This window comes from Toxotes jaculatrix, chromosome 20, assembly GCF_017976425.1.
Source record: "Toxotes jaculatrix isolate fToxJac2 chromosome 20, fToxJac2.pri, whole genome shotgun sequence".
NCBI lineage: Eukaryota > Metazoa > Chordata > Actinopteri > Toxotidae > Toxotes > Toxotes jaculatrix.
The window spans coordinates 11,903,369-11,928,005 of record NC_054413.1 but is presented as its reverse complement, the minus strand read 5'-3'; the positions used below and the strand labels follow the sequence as shown (position 1 = coordinate 11,928,005).

At 41.1% G+C, this 24,637-nt stretch overlaps 2 protein-coding genes and 1 non-coding gene across 8 annotated transcripts in view; 2 read left to right on the top strand and 1 right to left on the bottom strand.

Annotated features, from left to right (window-relative positions):
* Nucleotides 1-3,011: 3,011 nt before the first annotated feature.
* On the bottom strand, nt 3,012-10,659 carry pex2 (peroxisomal biogenesis factor 2). Of its 6 annotated transcripts, none has more exons than XM_041066275.1 (3): nt 10,562-10,612; nt 7,876-8,034; nt 3,012-4,666 (listed from the first exon to the last, which is right to left on the bottom strand). In XM_041066275.1, exons 1-3 carry the CDS (start codon nt 10,563-10,565, stop codon nt 3,678-3,680), a joined length of 1,152 nt encoding a protein of 383 aa, XP_040922209.1. In that variant the 5' UTR covers nt 10,566-10,612; the 3' UTR covers nt 3,012-3,677. The 6 variants fall into 6 exon arrangements, 5 of the variants coding, with proteins under 5 accessions (XP_040922209.1, XP_040922210.1, XP_040922211.1 ...); XM_041066276.1 differs by having other exon boundaries at nt 3,012-4,663; XM_041066277.1 differs by having other exon boundaries at nt 7,876-8,841; nt 10,562-10,609.
* A 435-nt stretch (nt 10,660-11,094) lies between these two features.
* Nucleotides 11,095-24,637, top strand: part of LOC121200812 (golgin subfamily A member 6-like protein 22) — an 87,458-nt gene continuing 73,915 nt past the window's right edge. The window contains exons 1-3 of the mRNA XM_041066317.1: nt 11,095-11,328; nt 14,466-14,615; nt 18,240-18,356. Of these exons, the coding sequence (XP_040922251.1) occupies nt 11,095-11,328; nt 14,466-14,615; nt 18,240-18,356 (501 nt within the window). The remainder of the gene's footprint in view (nt 11,329-14,465; nt 14,616-18,239; nt 18,357-24,637) is intronic.
* Nucleotides 11,372-11,453, top strand: trnal-uag. Its single transcript has one exon. It is a non-coding gene; the product is annotated as a tRNA-Leu (tRNA).

Genomic DNA, 24,637 nt, shown 5'->3' with positions numbered 1-24,637 from the left:
AAATATTTATGTATTATAATAAGATACAGAATATGGAGTTTATATTAATCTAACCTCCACATTTCTGGTTTTATGCATGCATGCTCTCAGGGATATCTTTGTTTCTGATGTGGAGGAGGAGGATACAGCCTACACTGAAACTTATTTAAGTTATACAGCAGAATAACTTTAATTTATAAGATATAGGACTGTTTAGTGTATTTTCTTGATCTTTGTAATTGCTGTTCCAAACTACACATACTGAGGGTGCACAAATGGATCACATATAAATCTCCAATTATTCTGGGTCTTGAGAACAAAAAAAAGAAAAGGCCAAATTGTATATATTTCCAAACCAGTGTCGCTCCATCTGTCTCAAGTTGTGATATGCAACCAGACAAAACCTCAACACCATGATAGAAACTCAGGAAATTACTTCCTTATTTTAGGTGTGATTGATTGTCCCCCTGACCTGTTAGACTGAAGAGGTGGTTAAGAAGAGGAGGCAGACTAAGATAATTGGGCCCGGTGGTATCCAAAGCCCGGCAGGTGTTGAAAGAACTCTCATAACACAGGTACCTGCAGCCCTGAACTTGAGCACACCTAGGATTTCACTACCTTGGAGGAATTTTGTTGTTTTGTGTTTGGCCCATCTTTTATTGAATAGATGAAATATGAGAGATACTTGTAACTCCTATTGACATATTGGACATGCCACAAGAAAAACATATACAGGTGTCAAAAATCCTCTGAGGTGTCAACAAATAGCTGGTGCATTTTTTGTTTCATGTTTTCTTGGCATGAAAATAATGTCATTCGCTCTTTGAAAGTGATGTCAGTTGTTGGAAATATCTCCCATTACAAGAGGGATGCAATTCCCTTACCTGTTGAAAAGTAGGTAAAAGCTTACACCACTAGCTGGAGAATCAGAGATGGAATTTAGTTGAAGTGAAAAAACACAGATGTTTTCAGTCTTTAATTTCATTAGGGATGCATAGGGCTTTCTGTGTCCTTCTAGCCATTTCAAATGAAGAGGTAAAAGCCAGGCATAAGCTTAAATGATAACATTCTTTCTCAGAGAAAAATATGCATGTACGAATCAAAGCTATTGTACTATCCCTATTAGTATCTGCAAGCCAAGGGCTCTGTTCCAATTAAAGAATACCACAGATGGACCATTCAACAAGCATGCACACAAACGAACCTACAATAGGTACAGTAAAGTACCCAGTATTACAGAGCCCAGAGAAGAGCTTTTTACTTTAAAAACTATTTAATCAGGAAAATCAACGCCTCACATCAAAGAAATGGAGATGAGGGACAGGCGGATAAAGAGGCTCATCAAAGAAGGAGATCTAGTTAGGGATTCAACGCCCTAATTCCCTTTCTCTTAAAACCTTCGTCAGAGGGGGCACAGGGCCAATTTGCTCCCTAAATGGCTGCGTGCGAATGTGCAGATTGCTTTGCATAGCCGCTGGGAATCTGGGCTTCTTCCTCTTTTTCTTCTCCACACGGAGCCTGTGAATTAGAAAAGATCCAAAGATAGATAGGCTTAACGGAGCCCCAGCTACCTTCCTTAAGTCCAGAGCCCTGTTCCAACTTCCAGCTAATTCAATCCATGGCCTAACTCAATTAATAGACTTTAATGCACTGTTTCTTCTTTATCTGTTCTCTCTCCTGGGGGTTGGGGAGTTGTAGAGTAATATCTGCAAAAAGGTTTGGATTGTAAGTCTGTCTGAATGTTAAGACAATGACATGTCCCAGTGGCATTAAGGTCGATCATATATGCATCCTTAATCTCAAACATCTCCTTAATCTCGCATTGTGGGGACTCATCGTACATTAATGTAATGTAGCGCATAAAATATTGACAACCACTCTTTCCTGTCTCTGCCTTTATATGCACTGCTATAGGATTCATTAGTCAAAATGTCCTTGATGTGAGAGAGGACCTCTGGGTATCCACGTGATGAGCTTCGTTTTTTACATGTCAAACCAATCATCCGCTTGGATTCTAACCCCCACCTCAAGGTGTATGTTTTCTTTCAAGCCAACGAAGGGCTGTTTCAATTCTATATGTGCTTTAAGCCATATAGTTCATCAATTTTGGACTTGGATTACTACCAAGGACATATATCCTAGAACATATTCTCTACAGACCGGTGGAAGTTGTAGGAAAAATAAAGATCACAATGGTCAGTTCCATAAATAATTTAAGATCAGCCCTGCCAGTACAACTGCCCAGTATTCTTCAGGGCATTCATGCACCTAATGAGGACAAATATTTCATGCTTTATCCTCTGCTCAACGGAAACATTAACCTCGTCCAAGTGCAAATGTGTGTATGTCTGCCTGAGCTGGTGGATCCAAGTCCAGCTCTCCGCAATAGGCTTTCTATCACGCCTGCAGTTCCGATTGATCGTCTCAGCAATCAGCAATTAAGCCCTAGTGATGAGAGCCGGAGAGGGGAGGAAGGGGGAGGGAAGGAGAGGTGGGAGGTAGCCCCCCCGACCCCACACACACACACACACACCCACACCCACCCAACCCCACTCCTCTCTTGTCAGCCCAGGAAAGGCTTCACTCAGCTGGGGTGCGTTTGGCCCGGGGCTGGGCTCACTGGTGGAGGTTAACTCCAGCATAAATAAGCATCTTTGGACTCATTACAGGGATTAGAGAGTAATTCGCCTGCGAGGAAGGAGACGACTGCCAGGGTTTTGGTACAGTTTACTACAGTCTTATAGGGGCGAGGGCCCTAGAGATTACAGAGGGAGAGAGATGGAAAGGAAGCAAAAGAGAGAAAGGCCAAGGGAAAAGAGAGGCTGGCTGTCAAGTCTGTGCGTGTGTGTGTGAGTCAATCCAAGCCCCCGGCTGCCCCCTTGATCTTGAGCATGTTGGGGTGCTGTGAAAATGGATAATGGGAGTTAGAACGACCAGGCCTGTCTAGAGAGAAGTGTGCTGATTGTTATAACTTTCCCTCATCTCTCTCTCCTCCACTTAACTAAATAAACACCCAAGAGGTAGCACTCTATCAATTTTAATGATGTTGAAATACAATTTAGGCACAAAATACACAACAAATGCTAATTTGGCAATGATGAGAGGCATCAGAAATTCCTCCCATTATTTATTCAGCTGACTTTCTGCATTTTTCATCAGAACAAATATTCCCATTTCAACAAACACACACATACACATACACACACACTCACACAGAGCCAATTTGGAGCATAAATCAACATGTTCACTCATCAAATATATGCTCTGTGTGGTTCTCTGTAGTCTGTCCAGTGCACCAAAGACAAATAGTTTTGTCCAAAGTCCAGCTGGAGAAACGGAAGGGGCAGGAGACTGTCAATATATGCACACATACATTAAACATAGCAGGTCGATGTGTGTTCAGAAAAGACACAGACATCATAAAGACTGAAGTCCAGTCATAAACTTATACATGACTTCCTTGTGAATCTTTCAACAAGGAGGCCTGCTCACAGAACAAGTATTGTTAAACCCTTTTTTTCATGTTTTAATATAATTCAGTGATGAATTGATCAAAATATTGTAAACTTCTAAAATCTGTATGTGTATTCAATTTGTACCGCTATAAAATTATTAACCTACTGTTTTAATTTCAATAAAACGGTGGGTTTTCCATGCTATTTCAAAATAAACTCAGTCATAGCTGCTTCTTTATATCATCACCTGCCTATCATCTCCACCTCCAACTTGACTGGCATAGGCTCCCCAGCTTCTGCACCACATTTGGGACAGGTGAGGTAGGCATCTGCAATGCTGTGGCTTTTGATGCAGTAGTAGCAGAAAACATGTTGGCAGCCCACTGTATGAGGCATGGTCGGCCACTCCCCGCACAGTCCGCACTCTTTCCATGCCCCTTGCCCATCTCTCATTCCTTCCCTGTCGGCTGTGTCTCCCCCAAAGACAAACGAAGACACAGTTGCCTTCAGTTTCCTTGTATTGATCAGTGGTAACAGGAAGATGAGGAACTCAGCAAAGCCGTGCCACAGCAGCTCCCGGTTCATGTACTGGTAGGTTATGTCCCGGACCACGTTGGGCTTGCTAAAAAGTGCCTGAGCTCCCACGATCCTTTCAGCCAGGACAGGATGGCGACCTTTCCTTAGGAACACAAGAAAGTTCATAAGACTTGCCAGCTGGGCAATACTAGAAACAAAGGTCAGGCAAGTACGGAGACCCTGTTGGAGCAAACCACCATCTCTTTCAGATGTGGGGCCTCCTGAACTCAAACCCAAGTACAGCAGCAGGCTATGGGAACGCTCCTGGAGCCAGCGGGGGCCTGCGGTTAGTAGGGCAAGACCCACCTTCTGCCTGCGGGACAGAGGTCTGTAACGGGAAGAGGAAGAAAGAGTGCTATGATAGCGCAGGCTCAGTAAAGACTGGCCCACAGTGGCGCTGCTGGAATACAGTGTGAACCTCCACAGGAGCAGCTGGAGCAGAGCCCTCAGTTCGGGCTCCAGAGGGGTGAGCAGGCCAGGCCGGCAGTTCTGGAAGCACTGCGAGAAATGAGTCCACACCAGCTGCTCGAGGGCCGAGTCCAGCTCGAGGGCATCCAACTGGCTGATACGCAATACTGGGTTCTGAAGCTCAGCATCGGTTTCTGGACCCGAGCTTCCAGCTGTCCTTTTTTGGTTGTCCTCGCTTTCCAAACCTGCTGAAAAAAAAAAAATAGAAGAATTCATGTGTTAATCATGTTTTTCAGATGCAGTTTATATATTGTGCACAAAGACAGAGACATTGTGATATTTTTTTTACAATATGAGTCTTATTTTTCTTTACGTTATGCTACTGTATTCACCAGCTTTGAAGTTACAAGGGGCGATTGATAAGTTTGTGGCCTATGGTAGAAGGAGATGAGTTATGCAGTTACATGTTGATGATTGCGCAGAAGGTTTGAAGTTAATAACTTCTGTGATATTTCTGTTTTGGGTAATTGAAAACTGCAAGTCAGCACCGTCTGGGAAAATGGACAACACAGGCCTTTGTGCAGCCTGATCCTTAGCCTGATCTGACCTGATTTGGCACCTCAGTGAGGTCAGTGGTTGCCATTCTGACAGTGATGATGACATCACTGCTGCTGTGGACCACTTCCTGGAGGTCCAACTGATGCTTACTTCCAAAAAGAAGTGATCTGTATGCTCCATGACCTCTGGACTAAGTTTGCAAATCTAGGAAGGTTCTATGCTGAAAAGTATATGTGCTAGGTTTTCTAAAACGGGCTCCTTCTACCTTAGGCCGCGAACTTATCAATCGCCCCTTGTATGAACATGAGCAACTATATAGAGGCGCAACTATTAGAAGGACAGCTCAGTTGTTGGGAGGAATGAGGCCCCAGAGGTGAAGCCCATCCTGTTAGGAAGGTTATTTTTTCTTTATACATAGGAACGGAAATCACTTTTCACATGTAAAACCCGTCCTTAATGCAACCTTTGAGCTGCGCAATGCAGAAGAGCAGGGGGTCTTAGACTGCTCTCTCCAGTGTATAAACACACACAATCCAACACACACAGACACACACACACGGGAGGCGAAGCCCAAGGGCTCTTGGTGCCTGCTCCCTCTGGAGATAGGGGTGTGTGTACAAATCACATCACTAGGGATTAGGCTAACGGCACAGTCTCTGGTACACCGTAAACATCTGCCAAATGTGGAACAATTTTCTTCCCCCTAGAGTCGACTCCATATGGGATCTCACCATTGTGACGTCTGGACTATTTTGCGCTGCATACGTTTCCAAACTGCTCACAGTTCCCCCAGTTTTATCTGCCCTTTCCTCAAATGAAACGCTTAAGAAATGGAAGACTAACTAACACAAGAAGAGACAGAGCAAGAGGGCCACAGAGAGGCCCTTTACTGACAGTGGCTTGTGTGTCTCGCGGAACAGGATTTGTCACGAGGCTTTAAAAGAGATTTCAGCTGGGTAAATATGGCAGTTTTGACAGAAAGAGAGAGAGATGATGGTCACTTTAGACGTTTCTCGAGGAGGTAAAAAAAATGTTCTAATATATGGTGGCAATGCTTAGGTTTATTGTGGCGCACAGGACCATCTGTGTATTCATGATGTTTCAATAGAGCCAGGGTACACCATCCAACTAAGTTAGAATTAGCAAATGAATGAAAAAAGAGTGAATTCACGCTGAAGTAAGCAGGTGTGACAAATTCATTGAGCTGCATTTGAAATGCTGCCATGTTTAGTGACTAGAACCTCGCCTGTGATGGAAGTAGAGTTTGGATTAAAAAAAAAAAAAGAGAGAGAGGTTGTCTGAATGTGTATACTAACCAATAAACAGGTTCCATTTGTTTAGCTTAATCTGAAAGTTTTCCCTTGATGGGAGAAAATGTGCAGATTATATGCTTTTGTGTCTGTGTGTTTATGTATGTGTGTGTGACTAGAAATGTATGCCAAGGGTAGCCTTGATCTATGCACAGCTCTAATACAGAGCGAAGTTAATCCATCAGCCCATAGTTACACACACATGGATATGCACACACACACACACACACACACACACACACACACACACACACACACACACACACACACACACACACACACACACACAGCCAGGTGGTGGAAATCCCTGTCACAGAAGCAGCCCTCTCGGGAAAGTAAACCCGGCCGGGTCCAATATTCTTTTCAAAGCCTTTTATCGAGCAGTTTACAAGTTATGAATGAATATGTTTTATTTGGGCAAACACGGTATTGACAGCCACCTATCAATAGTAATGTGACTATTGTCAAGGGTCTGTCAATATTAATGTAATTATGATGTAGAGGGATCAGAGGGATGCTGGAGTCGAGGGCCAAGTAACATCTCCTGCCCACTGCCATATCAATAGCTGGGATTGCTATTGACAGCTTCCCTTCAGACTTGCAGCACTTGGCAAATATATAACAAGCAGACACTTCAGTCAATGCTGAGCTGCCTATAAAAATTAAGCATTTGAATTTACAGGGCTTTTACCGTGGACAGCTGGAAATCCATGTTTCTTATGTAATAGTCAAAAGTCACAGTCAATGCCAGTGTTTACAAAGAGTTGACATGGTGAGTGGAAGAGGACAGACAGTACAGCATTAGCACACAAAAAGTATACAGAGATACAAGCAGACAGGCGCTTTCTCCAATGTATTTACTTACACACACACGCACACACATAGACCTGATGTAATATACTGACTTGATAATTCTCTCTGGGGTCAGCCAACCAACAGACCTGGAGACAAAATGCCCTCTCTTGGCGAGTCGGCAACTGACGACTAACAGAGGCAGAAGAGAGGTTAGAAGAGTTCACTGAAAATCAACAGGAAAGAAATCACCTCAGAAGTCTGGGGTCTTGCTGTTCTATTAGAGTTCTGTAAAATACTTAATAAAAACCATCTTCCTTGGAATATTAAAGGTATTTTGATTCAGGTCAGAGGCGAGTTTTTTTTCTCTTCCCTTGTTCCCTTAGCCTGTGCATCTTGTTCAGACAAAGATAGCACACTGACTCAAGGCTGACTGCCATAGCTTACAGACTACAACAACAAAAACAACAACAACAATATCCAATCTAACAGGGAACACACTGTAACATCGCTTCAAGGCAAATGGGGGCCATGACCAGTGTGAGAAAGGAGAGACAAGGCAACAAAAGTATACAGAGAATCAGACTGACAACGGGCTGTAATGACAGCTACCCAACAGAAAGGCGGATCGACAAAGAGGCAGAAAAAGAAGATCGACACGTCAGAAAACACGTCATAAAACCCCCAGTTGGGAGCTCTGAGCTACTGTCTACTGATACAGTGAAATAAAGGAACTGGGGGCAAAGATAGCTAAGGAGAAAAAAAATGAGGGAAGGGAAAAACAGATAAGCACAAACCTCTCTCTAGGAGCTGACCTTCAGACTGATGGTCACAATAAAGGAGGAGGGAACATTCCCGAAGCATACGTGTCTCAGCCATACTGAGGTGCGGGCATCCAGGGAATAGCCTATAGACAGAGGAAGGCTGCACTTTCTTCTTGACCTTGACTTTGGTGTCTAGGGATAGGATGAGGGTGTTTAGGGCAGGGGACTAAACACTGGGGGGATGCTGGGAAGGTAGAGTATCTATAGGGGAATGCATTTCACTTTTTCTGCAGCGGACAAATGCTTTGAAGCCGCTTACAAGGCTATCATTTCGTTCCAGTAGGAAACTGTGTGGCCAAAAGTCTTGATTTAGCTCCTGGCATGGTGTAGTGATCAAATTCCTAAGCACTTAGCTACGGTTGTTAGTGTAACATATTTGCTGAAGTAATGCATAAACGTTCACTTGGCTTTCTATGATGCTTGTAGCGAGAAATAGGCTATGCATTGGCAAAGCATGCTGGATTACATTGTTACATTTTCTCCTCTTGCTCATGTAAATTAATTTGTGTAAAAACTGTGGTGGATAAAACCTATTTCTCTGAGCGGTCCAGTCTCGTTTTTTTTTCTTTCTCTCTCTCTCTCCTGCCCCCTCACTTTATTACCCTTCTTTTGCCTGGAACGAGCGCGAGCCTATTAGCCAAGGCCTGCTAATGTCCTCACTATGAAAACGGATGAGAATGTCAGATTTAGAACTTTTAAGACAGTGATGTCATACAGCAGACCACAGGCATTACAGGGACGCTAAGATTACCCAGGCGGTAACCAGACTAATTGTTATGAGTCTGTTTCATGAAAAATGAATGTGTGCAAATGCACAGAGGGGTCTTCAGGCTGCACGCGCGTGTGCGTGTGTCACACACTAATGCTTTATCAAGGCTCCCCTCTCTCTCTAATCACCCAAGACTCCTCCAAGCCATGGGGTAAGGGCCAAGTTAATGCCTGAACACACACAAAAAAAACACACATTAGTTAGAACAGCACATCTGACACACAAGAATCTGCTCTGCTTAATCTGGTTTGCTCAGAAGGTAAATTATTTAAGAGAATTAATTGATTTCATGAGTACGAAGTTTGAGTATGCTAAGGCTGTATGAGTAATAAGTACAGGAGTTTGCAAAAAAACAACTTAAAAAGTCATGAAACATTTAGGGAGCAGGGAGGCACAATGAATGGGGAAGAAAAAGCGGAACTAATAAATGAGAGGGCTGAAGTTGTGTCTTTCTGAGGAGTCAATGAGAAAGCACTGGGGCTTCACCTCATGCAAATAAAATGTGTTATCCTGAGGAATATTTGATCAGCACATTTCTTCGCTTCTCTTAATGTATGAATAACGTAGTGTTAATAAAAGAGGAAACATTTTGTCTGTTTTTTTTAATCTGTGTAGCAATTAAAATGTGTATAGAAGTGGAAAATTCTAAACTGAGAGGGAGCTGCTTTTTTCGTCTCCTGCAAAAACCATGAGAATGTGGAGGCCACTGCAGGATGAGAGATTTAAGAGTTTGCTGCAAAAGTCAAACCCCACTGATGCTACTTTTAGGAATTCCTCTTTCATGTGCATCTGTGAATCTATTTGGGGGACTGGATTGCTGCTGTTGCAAATTGTAGCCCTAGCATCATTTTGACATGTTATACTTTCATCTCAATTTGGAAGTTTAATGCATTGATTTCCTGCAAAAATAAGAAAATAATGTGCCTTCTGGCAATGTACAGAATGTGAAAAAAATACTGTGATACTTAGAGATACCGTAAGTGAATATGATGTATAGACTTTATCACAGTTAATTTTGCAGAACGGATGTTCAGTAAGTATCCTACAGTGGCCATGTGTAATGAAAGTTAGTTTTATGTCTACCAGGTCCTATCAGCATGTTACCTATCAACATACCAAAACCACATCCATTACATTGTGTTTAGCTCCAGAGGCATACGACTATACTTCAGTCTCGTGCAATCAGACGGTCTACATTCTCTTCATAATACATTGTCTCTTAATTTGTTAGCTCGTGCCCATCAGCTTTTAACAACAACAAAACCCAAATCTGCTCCATTTTGATAATAAGGCAAGAGCATTATGTGATAATCACAGCAGGCATTAGGTTTTGGCAGAGTGCATGTGAGCAGTGGAGTCAAAGCCACTGGAAAAGAGAGATTAAACCAAGAGAATGATAAGAGTAGGGGAGTGATGATTGGAATGACAGGAATGAAGTGAGTAGTCACTTGAAAATCAATAAGATCAACTTTGCCTGGTGTGGAAGGTTTTGATCTCTGGCCTTGATTATTTAGGAGAGTAATGCAACAAACACACGGTTACCATCAGAAATTGCAGATGGTAAACATGTCTGGATTAAGACTCGTACTGACTACTAATTCACAGTAAGTGGACGTTTGAACCGTATACACAATACAAATCAACACACATCAGTAATCGAGTTGATTCTGAATGCAGAGTTTGCACAAAAGGGGGGACAAATGGCGATTTAGGGACACAACACTGCCTCTGTATAAAAACGAGGAGGTGATAAGGATGGACCACGAGTCTTTACATCGTTAAAACGAAGCAGTCGTTGTGCCGTTGAGCTTCCTATGGAAATACAGAGGTTTTAAATAAAATAAACCATCGTTTAATGTTTTCTGAACAACAAAACGAATATATATTTACCCATTTCTTTTCAGGTGAAAGGCGAACTCAATGTAACCCTGTCTTCCCTCACACAACGAAAACAAACAGCACTTCCGGGTTGCGGCGTCATACCCCGCCCCTCAAAGAAAAGTGACCATTGGTGTGCAGAAACGTCACGATTACAAAACCCCTAGTCAAAATTAGCCAATCGGATCATGCAGCGGCAACGCCGCGCCAAAATGTGGGACTACGCGTCTGTATGTAATGCATTCACAGTCCTCCGTTGTAGTAACAGCACATAGCGACCAAGTTGTTGGTGCAGCTATGCTAATTCACATTAAGTAACTCAGACAATGTCTTAAATGCACTCAAAATGCTAGGTATTAACTTGCTGCAGGTTGTTCCACTGTGGTGTAATAATGTAAACTATAAGGCTGTGCAAAGACTTAACCAGAGTGGAGAGCCGTGATTATGAATGTTAGCAGCTGTTGTTAGCTTTTTTAAGACTGCGACTTGTTTCATAAACAGGCACAGGTATTTTTTTCAGTGCAGTGCTCGAAACCTGTTCAAGTATGAGCCAAAAGACAGCAACACCACGGAAAAACTCGAAGCTGTCGGGACACGGAAGTGATACTTTGAACCTGCCCTCTCCCACAGGAGAGGTAGAGCTGAAGGTGACCACCCAGAGTTCTGGAACTGAGACGAACAACATGAAACAGCTTCTAAACGAATTCAAAGGACTTTACGAGCAGAGACTGAGATGGCTGGAACTGGACACCAATGCGACCAGCGACGAACTGCTGCAGGTGAGAAAGGTTCCATCCAGGTGATATTCTTTGAGAGGTCAACGGTAGCGTGGCCGAGCGGTCTAAGGCGCTGGATTTAGGCTCCAGTCTCTTTGGAGGCGTGGGTTCGAATCCCACCGCTGCCATTATGGCAATTTAAGAGCATGATTAGTTAGTCCCTCACTTTAAAGTTCATGCTTTGAAACGGTATGATGTAACGCTAGTTATTGGTAAATGTGTACTATCCTGGTTCACTTATCTGGATCCATATTTGCATCAAAAACCTGATTATCTGTAATAGTTTTAGTACTTTGTTGTATGTTTCCATTAAGTTGAGCACAGTGCTGTAAGTCAAATGTGTAATCAGACATGACCACAGTGATACTATATCTTGTAGTGAGTAAAATAACAGTGAAATCCAACTGATCCTCATTTCACTGGGGAAGTTTTACAGCCTCCTCTAATGACACTATAGGTTTCTGGATACTGTGTTGTATTCATGGGTCCAGTCAACAGCATAAATTATGTTTTTAAAAAAAGCCTTATTGAGGATCCCATTCAAAAGTCTCTACAGGATGTGTAGTCTTCTGCCGACATCTATTGTCATTAGGTTATCATCCATCCAATACAAATCAAAGAGCATCCTGTTCACCGTGACTTGGGCATCAGAAGATGACCTCTGTCCTGTCAGACAAATGGCAGTAGGAAGCACAGGGGTGCTTTCATAAAGCCGCAGCACTTGTAACAGGTGGCAAATTACATTATGTTTCCATCTGAGCGGCAGAGATCAGGAACACAGATCCACACTCATATTTAAAAAAGAGGGGTTTCTAATCATCGGGATTGTCATGTGACATCATTTAGGTACAGAATGTAGCCTGTGTGAGCTGAGCTGTGCATCAAAGCAAGTGTAACAAGGTTTCAGAGATGGGTTTCGGTTAGCTGGCCCCAGTTGAGGGCCCGCTTAACAAGGTTATGTGTTTAGAACCCAAGTCCGAAAGGTTGATGTGGACAGTTAATCATAAAGCTTGTCCACTGAAAACACAGCGCCCATTCATCCATGAACCCGCTCTAGGTTTATGGTGTTTCCATGTTAAAACACTTGAACTACCGCCCAATTAAAGAATTCACATTAACATTTTTTTTTTCTTATGCTTTATTGCAGTCACGGTGTATAGCTTTTCCAAAGCTGGAAAAAAGTAAATCAAAATGCTGTTGAGTTGTATATAATGGCTGCAATTTCAGTTTCACACCTTAAAATACAATGTTACCCTGAGAATGTTATCTTAGATACTGTCACATTTACCATCTTTGTAAAGTTACTCTGTGAAGCTATAAAACAGTGTAATATTGTGCATCAGGGGATGGTAAAAACAGCTTGTTGACTTTTTTTGGCTGTGGGGGACATCAGTTTATGAACACAGATGCACAGGCTCCTCCAAGGCAAAAAAAAAAAAAAAAAATCTGAACTTCTGTGATTTTCCCCTTTAACAGTGCTGCAATCACTGTATGTGTTGACCATCCGGCCAACTGTACAATTCCTTTAAGGAACAAGCGCACAGGCAGTTTTTTTTTTTTATCTGAGATAAAAGAATGACCTGAAAGACTGTACTGAAGAACTGTGAGGATTTAATATAATATGTCAGCTGTGGAGCATGTTCAGGTGACCTGTTTTTTTTTCTAAACAGTAACACTTGAACTTAGAAATACATTTTTCCAGACACAAAACAGCAACAGGGAATAGCATCTTTCTGAGCCTGCCCTAACCCCTGACAAACTACCTACTCTTGCTTGCTCATGAAGTAATCCATTCTAATAATGCAAATCAGAGTTCATCTATTGTGAATCCTTGGTGGGTTGCTATGTGAAAGCCAAGAGTGTCTGACCTCCTTGTTTGGCAGGGCCAGTTTTATATAGAGGAAAGTAGAACAATGTTTTCAATCTGAAAATCACCCCTCATCACATTTATCTCATGTATCTGATACCAAAAGTAGGGAGATGAAGTAAGTATGATCAGCTGTCGGATGGTATCTTAATACATCAGCAATGGATTTCACCACCACCACAGCTAGTTGTCTTCAGATGTGTGTTTTTGTCCCAAAGTAAAAGAATCACAACCTTCCCTGGGAGACTATTGACTCCCCACCCAGTGCATCTGTCTTTTAAATCAGATTCTTCATCTCAGTGGGAATACCCTAAAGACACAAGGGTTACATACAACTAAATAAAACATACATTTTCAGATTCTTTTATCCTGTTTGTCCGGGGAGATCTCATGTTTCCCTTGCGAGGCCATCATTGGGAGCTTGTAAGTCCCTGTTTTTCCTGTTCATTCAGTTGTGTGTCAAATTGATATTTGACATCACTCAGAGTTTTGATGAATCTTTGGGAAATTATGCAGCTCACACCTGTAATCTGTCATTTTCCAAAACACTGATTTGCCCAGTGGGAGTACTACATTCATAGGTCGGACGAAGAAGATGACACACTGTCTTTGCATCTCAGTCTCTTATGAAACTGTGTTTATATTGCAGTTAATTTGCAACAGTGATTTATGTTCCCTGATACAGGAAGTAGTGCAATATTGTTATTGCAGGGAGGAAGTTGGCTATGTGTGCTGTACATTGTTTGACTTCAACACTGTAGACTTGGGTTGTGTCACTACCCATCAGCATTGGCTTTTTGACTGTTTAATATTACACCATAACCATGTATTTTAGTTGCCTAAACATAACTATAAATTAGTATATCATGATTTAGTTGCCATGAGCAGCAACTAAAATGGAAAAACATTGTCAATGAGAAATTTACAGATACGTTTCTTATTAATATTTTGTTGATATGCTAATAACAAATGTGATAAAGTTTCCTTAAAGCATATTAAACTAATGCAAAACAGTTGTATACAGTATAAAAGTAATCATTAAGGAAAACAACTGAATTTGGTCAGTCCATGGCCCATATGGTTGAATATAATTTGTGATGTGTTTTACTGCTCTCGTGATTTTAACGTGGATTTTGTTTGTCATTGATTTAACTGACCTAACAGAGTACAATAGTTTGTGTTACAGAAAAAAAACCTCTTGGTTCCACTGTCAGCTTGTTGAAACACTGCACATAAACCACAGTTTGATCCCGCTGTCCTGTTGTTCTTTCAGAAGAAAGAAGATTTCCTGTGGTCTTATGTGAATGACCTCACAGAACAGAACCAGGTGCTGGTCCAGACCATTGAGGATCTACAAATGGAAGCTGACCACAAGTTTTCCAGTTTGGGAATGAAAGTGCACACCTCTGATCGTATCTTGGATGTAAGGTTTTATGAATGTTTTTATAGCTTTACAGTGAAATTTAAGGTATTTATTTCTTTAATAAAACTTTTTGTCTCTAAGAAATAGTCTTAGGACAAGTGAGTTCAATACATAACAAGCTGTACAATATTTTTAGGGACATATTTCACAGTATACCCACTATGAATTTTTCTTTTTTTGCATATGCAGCTAATATTCACTTGAAAAACATTTTGAGTGGCTGATAAAACACAAGTTTGGAAATTTGGATTGTAACGTACAGTATATTTTGGAGCCTACCCATGGCTCGTCTTGTGCGTGGACAAACATGACTATATAAGAACATGAATTAATAAGGTCAAAGAAAAAACAGACTTATTGGTCCTAGGTGATGCCTTGCAAAGATTTGCAACATTAATTTTGGGTGCAAACTCAATTTATTGCCTATATACAAATAAATGTACATATTTCCATATTACCTTCTTGTACAAACAGGGATGGTTATTGAATATTCTGCAAGGAGTGGAGCAGCCTATGTCAATAGAATGAAATGTCTAGGAACACTATTCATCTATATCAACCAAACATGAGCACGACAGTGGTGCAAATTTTTTCAAAAGAGAGAAAACCAGGGAGAGAGAAAAGAAGAGAGGAGAAAGAATAACAGCTTGTTGCTTTTTTCTTTTCTTTTCTGCAGTACCATTGTCTCCAGGACCCTTTGTTTGTGTACACTACTCTCGAGGCCATGCTCTCTTCGACTTTGCAGAATCCAATCAGTTGACATCATACTGAATATGGTTAACAGTTAATTCAATGAAAATTCTCTATTGTTTAGACAGAGTAATATCACTTTAAAGGATAACGGCAAAATAGGAAAGCAATTAGGATGAGCATGGAGACTTTTCTGTTTTTAAAAATAATGGCAAAAGCTTCTCTGTTGAGACCTGGTGCTAAAGATACAGTGAACTCGTCAGGATAAGCTGCATGTAAACTGAAAGAGGACTTGAGCAGAGAAGGCCCTCTGTAATTATCTTTAAAGTTTGCAGCCCCAACCATTTTCTGGAGGAAGCTACAAATTAGCATTCATTCTTAGTGAACTGGAGGTGGAAAACTGTGTGCAAAAATGCTCCAACAAAATGTTTTTTTTTTCTTTGCTTTTCTTAGCTTTCTTTTTTTTTGTCCAAGATTGTACCAAGGCAAGGCAGGACTATAAAGACATCATCACTACTTGATGTAGTGACCTTAAGGTATTGTTCCATTTCAGTTATGACCAGGCTTCTATCAATATTCGCTCTTCTGAGTGGATTTTGCACACAGAAAAGTAATTATGGCCTATTATACATCAAAGTACTTATCTGCTATTATGGAGAAGGTCAGGGGGCTAGCTTTGTGTGCTCCCTACACTTTTCACAAAGGTCACTGCAATACAATGCTTTGCATTTCTCAACATTCAAAGCTGTCCATTTTTGAACTTTCTTCAATTTAAAACCTAATTTTCTTGGCATTGGCATTGCTTTAGCAACAGGAAATACCAGCACCATAACTTCTCTTCCATAGGACTCTCTCAGATGCCTTTATTGAATAGGCAGTACAATATACATATTTTCTTGCAAACTATAACACAATACATGGTAACTGAATGGTGAAAATGGCCAAGACCTTTATTAGTTCTCAGATGTGTTATTATAAGTAATGGAATTTTAGACTCTGTACCGATTCATTTTGCTCTCTCTTGCAGATTTAAAAAAAAATACAAGTAAAAGGGAACAGCTGAAGAAAAAAATTATAAAACTGAATGTTCATGACAACAAAAGCTTCTTTTGGCAGCCAAAGAGACACAGCGTGAAGGGGCATAATAGTTTTTTTTGTCGTGCTATTGACCCATCTTCCAAGCTTTTGAATCTCCATTTTCACCCTTCTTGAACGATGCTCTCCATCTCTGTTTATGTTACTTTGTATGTTTTCAGGGCCTAGATTGGTAAACAAATACAAACAAATGGACAGCCTCACTCAACAGTCTATTAGGGTAGTCAGGGGACAACAGTGTGTTTCTGCTCTGATGTCCATAATGTGAAATCCAATCAAATGAAGAGCATTTAGAGCTACTTATGGACCGATCCACCATGTAAACGATGCAATGAGCTTTGTAATGGGAGCTTGGCTAACGTCTGATTGAATCGTAGTGTATGGCCTTGTTGATGCACAATAGGGTTGAACTGTAATGGACACTAAACAGAGTTAGTTTTGTGGTCATAATGTTATGAAATCCAAGGCTTGTTTTCTCTGTTCTAGACTGCTGCAATTAGTCTGTTGTCTATTTGTCATCCATAGGCAGATGTCATGTCATCAAACAGTACTTTGTGAATACTCTGTTTTAACCTGTAGTACCCTTTAAGTGGGTTATAGGACAATTTCTTTAGCATGTAGAAGTTTAGACAACTACATGAAAAGAATTTTTCAAATCCATTTACCTTTTGTACGATTAAATAACCCATGTGGCACTATTGTCCTTGCTTGGTCAATGTCACTGCTTCGGTGCCCCAGCCAGGTTGAAACTTACATTAGTAATTCTGTGCAAATAATACATGACCAAGGTCTTTATATTGACCTTCAGGTGAGGTGTAGCAACAATCTTCAAAACCAAAAGATTTCTTATGGTTATTATGGATTTTGACATATGTAAATGTATAGCTGGTTGTCCCTGTTGGAGCTGGGCTCTAAAACAGCATTGAGAATCGGTATTAGGATGCAGACTCCCAGTCCTTGTGTTGCTCTTGCCAGTATCAGTTTCTATGGTTAGGTAGATTTCCAGCAAGGGGGAAAAAATGTACGGAAAATGCTGATCTTTCTTTGTGTCTTTCAGTTACAATAAAAAGCATTATTATTGGTGCTGAGGAGTTTTTGGAAACTTCTTAAGGGGAAACTTACTATTTAGTCATTTCCTTCAATCGTTTGGGTGATAGTCTCATTGGACAGTCATTTTGGCAGCTTGAGGATCAGTAATCATATAATGCAATAAAACTGGCACTTTATTGATCCCTGTAGGAATGTTTTTTTTTTTTCCTCTAGCTTTGTTCCAGGCAGGTCAAAGGCACAAGGGCAGCTACGGAGCAACTTCTGGAGCTGGCAGTGATTCAGTATTCTTGCTTAAAGACACTTTTATTGGCCAGATGGTTGCCAATTTTAGGTTTCAATGACAGTTGGAGGATGGATAAAGCACTCACCCTTGATTTGAGACATATAATTAGGAAAACGTAAACGATCAGGGTCAAACCATTGTGAATTTATGTCACCATATTTTTGGAGATGGTAAAAAGGTTGACTGGTCAGTAGTTGTACAAAAAATTTCAGTTCCCTGGTGTAAATTCCTATTTTAGTCACTATCTGACCTTTCGCTTGTCAGATCAAAAGATCACAGATCAAGATTTCTTTAATCTGACGTCGTCGGAAAACATGTCTAACAGGGTCGGAAAATACATCATATGAATCAGTTCTTTTCTAGCATAAGCCAGTCTTAAGTCTTTTAACCCTAACTAGGCCGAGTGGAAGGTCAAAAAAAGGTTTCGTCTTTTTTTTTTTTCTCATTGTCTCCTCATTGTTAGTCCTGTGTTTCTAAAATATATTATCTCTCAATGACATCTTCAGGACCTAAATCAACAGAGGACAACCCTTGAGCTTAGACATCATTTTAGACATCTGAGGTCAGACATGAACTCCATTACGCAACTCATCCAACAAACTGGACACATGCGCAACCTTGAAGTAAGTCCTATTCCATCTTTTCTGCTATCTCAACTTCTTTCCTTGATCAGTTGATCTATTTTTGATGGGAAATTTGGTACACTTTATTTTTACATTATTTGCAGACTGTGTAAATGTGTGTGTGTATGTGTGTGTGTTTGTCTATGTGGTACGTGTTTTAATTCCCAGAATTTGGCCTCTGGCCTGCAAGGCAGTGTAGCAGGGGGGACTATGAAGGCCTGAGGCGGATCAGTGCAGATCAGAATAGATCAGTAGGGATCATTTGGGATCACGGACCCACTCTTTGATCCACTCACTGTGTTGTCTCACACAGTTTAGAAGGGGAGAGTGTAACCCAGGTTATTTTCTGTAGGTACAATATATAGATGTCCCCTAAATGCCTCATATGCGGGTTATCGTTAGACACTACAATTTACAGATGTGCACTTAATGGCTCACATGCAGCCCATTCAATTATTGCATTAAGGCATGCAACTCAAATAGGTGTGTGGCCAAAATTAGTTAAAGGGAAAAATAAAGCATTCCAAAGTAAGAAGGTGAAACCTAGTGATTTTATCTGTCAGAGCAAGTCTTAATCCAGTTAGGCGGGCTGCCCTAGTAGAGCCTAAACACCCACACATTAGTACACACATTTATGAGACTCTTCATCTGTACTGGAGATGTGTTATTCTGTTGTTCTGCGGCTTAAAGTGGAAATATCCCATTTGCTGTGCTTGTTAGCTTTCCTTGTTTCTAAAAGACAGGGTTAACAAATAAAACCTAATTTCTTTTGTTTTATTTGTATCTGAGAAGAGAACAAATAGGTTATAACAAGTGTGAACTTCAAATTTAGTAACCGAATGCCGGGAATGTTTCCAGCTGGGATGAGAGCCTCCAATTTTTTTTTTTTTTTTCTTTTTTGTGTGTGATTCATAAAGTGACTATTTATGACATTCCCCATAAACCACAGAGTAGGGGCTATTAAAATCTTAAGGCTTGGGAACCAAATGAGAAAATTGGTCTCATGACTTAATTCATGCTAATGAGAACATAATTTTTCCTGTCATGTGGAGCACCCTCTGTAGTAGCACTCTTAAGACCCATTTTGCTTTCCTGACTGCAGTTCAGCAAAACAGTACATAAAAGATGAATTCTGTAAGTTACGCTGTAGCTGTTGGATGAAAACCTCTTGATCTCAAGAACTTGAACTTCTGGAATTAATAAAACAGCCTCCCCCATTTCTTTTTCAGATTGACCACAGGTTTTTGATTTCATACAGCTGGTTAGCTTCATCACAACCGCACTTTCAGATGCAACAAGCAGATTTAATTTGTTTCCATGTGACAGCAGTGACACAAATATAAGCGTATTCATTTTCCCAGCAATTCGGTGAGATTAATTTTAACAGCATTATTGATATATTTTATTTTCTATCACTGATTAAGAACAGGCTTAGACTGTCTAGCTGACAAACTGTTCATGTTTTGGAGAGTTACTCCAAACCTGGCTGACCCTCTGTAGTTACTTCTCTGCTCAAGTCAGGGAGAGAATGCGTAAACTCAATTCAGGTCTGCATCAAAAACAATATCTGAACTTTGTGACCTTTTATATCATTCCCTCATTATGCCGGCTTTGCTTATTTACACTGAGCCAAACAAAGCCGGCATAAAGCTGCCCCAGTGTGTTTTTTTAGATTAGCATGCTGGCATTCTGGAGTCAGAGGTGTGACGTGTAACACAACAGCGTCGGCGTCTGTCCCTCTGTGCCGGCTCTCCCTTTTACAGAGATGTAGATTGGGCTCTGTGACTCTTTCCACTGCTGGCTCATTGCTGGAACGGTAATACCCCCCCACCCCCCTTCTCTGTTCATACCTCTTAAACAGAATGCTGAAGCAAAATAAAGGCACAACATTCCCGCCTTGAACAGGCTGTATAAAAAGGGCAGAGAGAGCAGGGAGGTCAGAGGGTTGCGATGGTTGACTATGCTAATGCTGTTGTTAATGACTTTGCTGTGAGTGATAATTGATCGTCTTCATTACCATATTAACTCCACTGCCCCCACCCTTCCCAGACTCCCACCAACCCCCATTCTATCTCTATGCAGTAATGGATTCCCCCCGTTTGATCCTTGGAATAATGAACTAATTAGCTTAATTAAAATCAATAGAGGTGCCAATACCAGGGTTAGGTTAGACATTTCAGGGACACCGTCTCTATCTGCAGGGAAAGGAATTTTCAGAAGGAGAGTGCGAGAGAGGATGGATGGTAGGGGGTTAGAGGAGAGCGTCTCGCTTTCCTTTATTTAAGTGGAAGAAACTTATTTAAAAAAAAGAGAATGAGATCAACGGAAGAAGAGTGAGATGAGTATGTGCAAACAGACAAAGAGGAGGAAAGTTGGCACGAGAGGATTTTTGCATTTAAAGACTGTTAAATGGAAAAATGAGTGGACAAGGGCAAAGACAAGAAGGCACGAGACAAAGGGAGAGAAAATATCAGAGCAAAAGGGGGGAGCCAAAGAGAGGGGAAACTAAACGAGAGAGAGAGGGCCAAAGAGGTTCCTAATGCTGATTTATGAGTGCTTGACGGTCGTTAGCTGGAATAAATGGCTTGTAGGAGTGGCTGCAGCATTACTCCCTGTGCAGGATACTAAGTGCATTGTAAGGTCAGCCATAAGGCCAAACTTACATATGTAGTGCTCTGCCCTTGTAAACCTTTGTTAATATATCAGCCACAGAATGGAACTATAACCAGTTCATCCGATACACTGGGATGACTGCGACTCCCAAACTTGTGCCGTAATTACTTTATTTCAGTTTTATTTTAAGAACACAAAAGTGTAGTGGACAGAACTTTTAAGTAACAGCTGTGTTTGGTATGAACTTGATTTGCTACAGTGTAGTGCCTGAAACAATTAGTTGATTAGGAGATTAACTGATCAGTGTAAAGTGAATACTGGATATGGACGGTTGTTCAGACAAAAACAAGATGCCACCTTGTGTTGGGCATTTTCACTTTTCTCTGACATAAATTAAATCAATCATTCAAATAATTGTAAAACTTGTGACAGATTAGTAATTGGTAAGTTTGGAGTTCTGCTGCAGTCCATGCTGATGCTTTGGCATTTTGTGCAATGTCTTGTGGACCGAACCTGCTAGCTGTGGGGCAACATAAAAGCACTGTAGCACACCATTCACCGAATCTAAACATGCTTCTTCTTTCACTCAGAAAAAAACAGTTGAGCACATATTTTGCATATTCTCTAAACCAGGTAAACATATGCCACTGTGGGTCTGGTATCTCCTCCTTAGGTTATAAGTAAGGTTTACATACATTCTCAAAATCATTCTGCAGTGAATAAAGTTTGCTTTGCAGATGTTTGTTTTTTCCTGTTGGCTGTCATCATAGTTGCATCACTTTACACTTGCATCAAGCTCACTCTGGACAAAATTAAAGTCTGCTTTTTTAGTGCACACTCAGTCTAAACGTGTAGGCCTTGAGATAGTAGAAGAAGACACTGGCGTGTCCCTTTCAGTCACCGTCACCATGAGTTGCATTATCCTATTTTTTTTCATCCCTCGCTTTTCTGTTGTGATCTGGTGACTCACGCACACACGTTCCCGCTTTTGTTTTTCTCCTCCGCTGCTTTCAGTTGACCTAGCTCCAGACAAAAGGAGGGTAGTGGAAAAATGGAATGATTGCGTAAATGGAGGGCTATTTTCAGATAGAGGAAAGACAACAAGAAGAGGGAAAGTGAGGGGTGTTGGGGGGGGGGGGGGTGCTAGAGAGAGAGGAAAAAAGAGCAGGGAAGAGGAGACGTGGGTGAGGGGCAAGTGGATGAGACAGTAGGAGACAAGAGAATGTGATGAGGCTGGAGGCTGAAAACAAAGGAAAAGAAGCAGAGGTGAAAGGAAAGAGAGGGACTGACAGAGGAGGAAAGAGAGTGAACGGATTCTGTGAATGATTGTTGCTGTAATACTTTGTCTTTGTTACTTTCTTTCTTACAGTAGAGGCACTTCTACTGTTTCCACTTTAAATATCACCAATCCCGGTATGACTACACATGCTTCTACTGCTGTAGTATATCTGCTTCTACTACTGTCTTTTCTGCAGTGTCTAATAGTGAACAGATCCTTAGTGACAGGATTTGTTTGACTATTTTCCACATCCTTGCCTTCTCCACTGGAGACTGAGATGTGATCACGTCGGAAGCATCAGCACTGCTTGTTATAGACAGAGCACCTTCCATATGAATGTGTTGCATATGCCAGTTCTGTTTGTCTTAAAACTGAGTGTGAAAACTAACTGATGTGATGCAACATCCATGTAATGTGCTCTTTGTTTCTCTCACTCTCTTGCTTCTTTTTTTCTCTCACTCATGCGCTCCTCAACCCCTCTTTAATGGTTTAGTTTTATTACACATAGCACACACACACACACACACACACACACACACACACACACACACACACAGGCGGACAGACACACATGTACACCTAAGCCCTCCCTCTAACAAATGAGTTTACCGTGGTCATAACCTTCACAGGGCTCATTATCATAGATTGCAGGTCTTTTCATAAAGCTGAGACCACTGGTGACGGATTACAGGCTGGACGCATACACATATACACACACATACACACACATTGTGATCCGTAATGAGACCTTATTCCGGACACCCAACCCAGCTGCCTGTAAATTACAGCTGCCACTCTTCCATACATGCTTAATCAGCTAATGTTGTTTTATTCCTTATTATTAATTTGCTCTCGTTTCTGATTTATCTAAAGCGCTCTGCACCGCACCAATATTTTCTCTCCTTTACAGTTCAGAGAGGCAGAGAATGAGAGGAAGCCGTGTGCTTATTCATGTACTTAGGGGATTGCATCTGTAATGAATTGACTGGCTGTTTAGGCATACATAACGCAGCCTACTACTCACCTTAATAATGTAAGCAGGTCGTAGCTCCTGCTAACCCAAGGGTATATAAGGCATGCATGCACAGACACACATCTTCACACTCCCAAACACACACAGCCTACCGATATTAGCTACTGACCTCTACGTGTGCCAGGTCTTCTCATTGTCACATTGTGGTTGCATTGGAATATGAATGTTTTATGATTGGGGGAGAAACTGTTGTCTTTTGTGTTTATTGCTTAATGTGTGTCTTTCCTTGGTGACCAGATTGATATGTAGAGGACACACAACTAGACTAGGCCCACTCTAAATTTGGCTTTTAAAATTTTTATCATATAAGGCATCTTCATACTGAAATCAGTTTATTAAATAGAATTTAATAAATAAGTCAATTAGTGAATCAGGGATAAACAACACTTTTTTTGTTATCATTATTAAAGATATAAGGTGCTTAAATATAAAGTAGATTAGTTTTCATCAAGTTCATTGCATCAGTGGAGTCAAGAGTGAGGTAGAGAAAACTTAACAAGTGTGTCTGTTTTTTTTTTTTAAGTGTTGTCCTAAAAAGAAACTTGTACATTTGGCAGACACAAACGTAGCCGCTCTTCTTGCATCTTGCATCAAATATTAACGTCACATCTAATGGACTGAATCTCATCTTTCCATCCGCATCAGCTCTCTTCTTTTGGATGCTGTCATGTGCTCATGTGATTATATTTTGGTTACTATTTCACTAGCTCGTATTCTGCATATGTGCAAACACACAGTTCCACACATATGCACACTTAACATGAGCATATGCATAATTGAAACACACACACACATAGCTCGTACTTAAAGCTCACACACACACACACACACACACACACACACACACACACACACACACACACACACACACACAGGACTATGTGTTGACCTGTGAGTCATTGCTGTCAGCATTGATTTCCTTTTCCCAGAGTGACCCCTGTCACCACAGCGATAGAGTGGCCGATATTTCACCAGCACTGCTGGGTCTCTCTTTTTCTATCAAGCCCCCTTCCGTCTTTCTCTCCTTCTCTTTTCCTGTATCTCTCTCTGTACTACATCTCTTCCTCTTTTCAGTACCTTTTTCATCCCTCTTTTCCTTTGTCGCTGTCTGTTTATTCTCTCTTTTTAATAGTCACGTGTGATGAAAAAGCTGGGGCCACCATAGCTGTTACTTCTCTTTTGAGCTCAGTTCATTTGTATTTTTCTTAATGTTCTCTTTTTGTACATGCCATGTGAATTGACCTCGCAATAACAATGCTGACCCTTATTTCCCACCCGTCCTCACACAGACCAGTGCTCAGTTGGAAAAGGAGACAGGCGGAGACAGGCACATAGGGTAATGGCTAGGGTTATTTG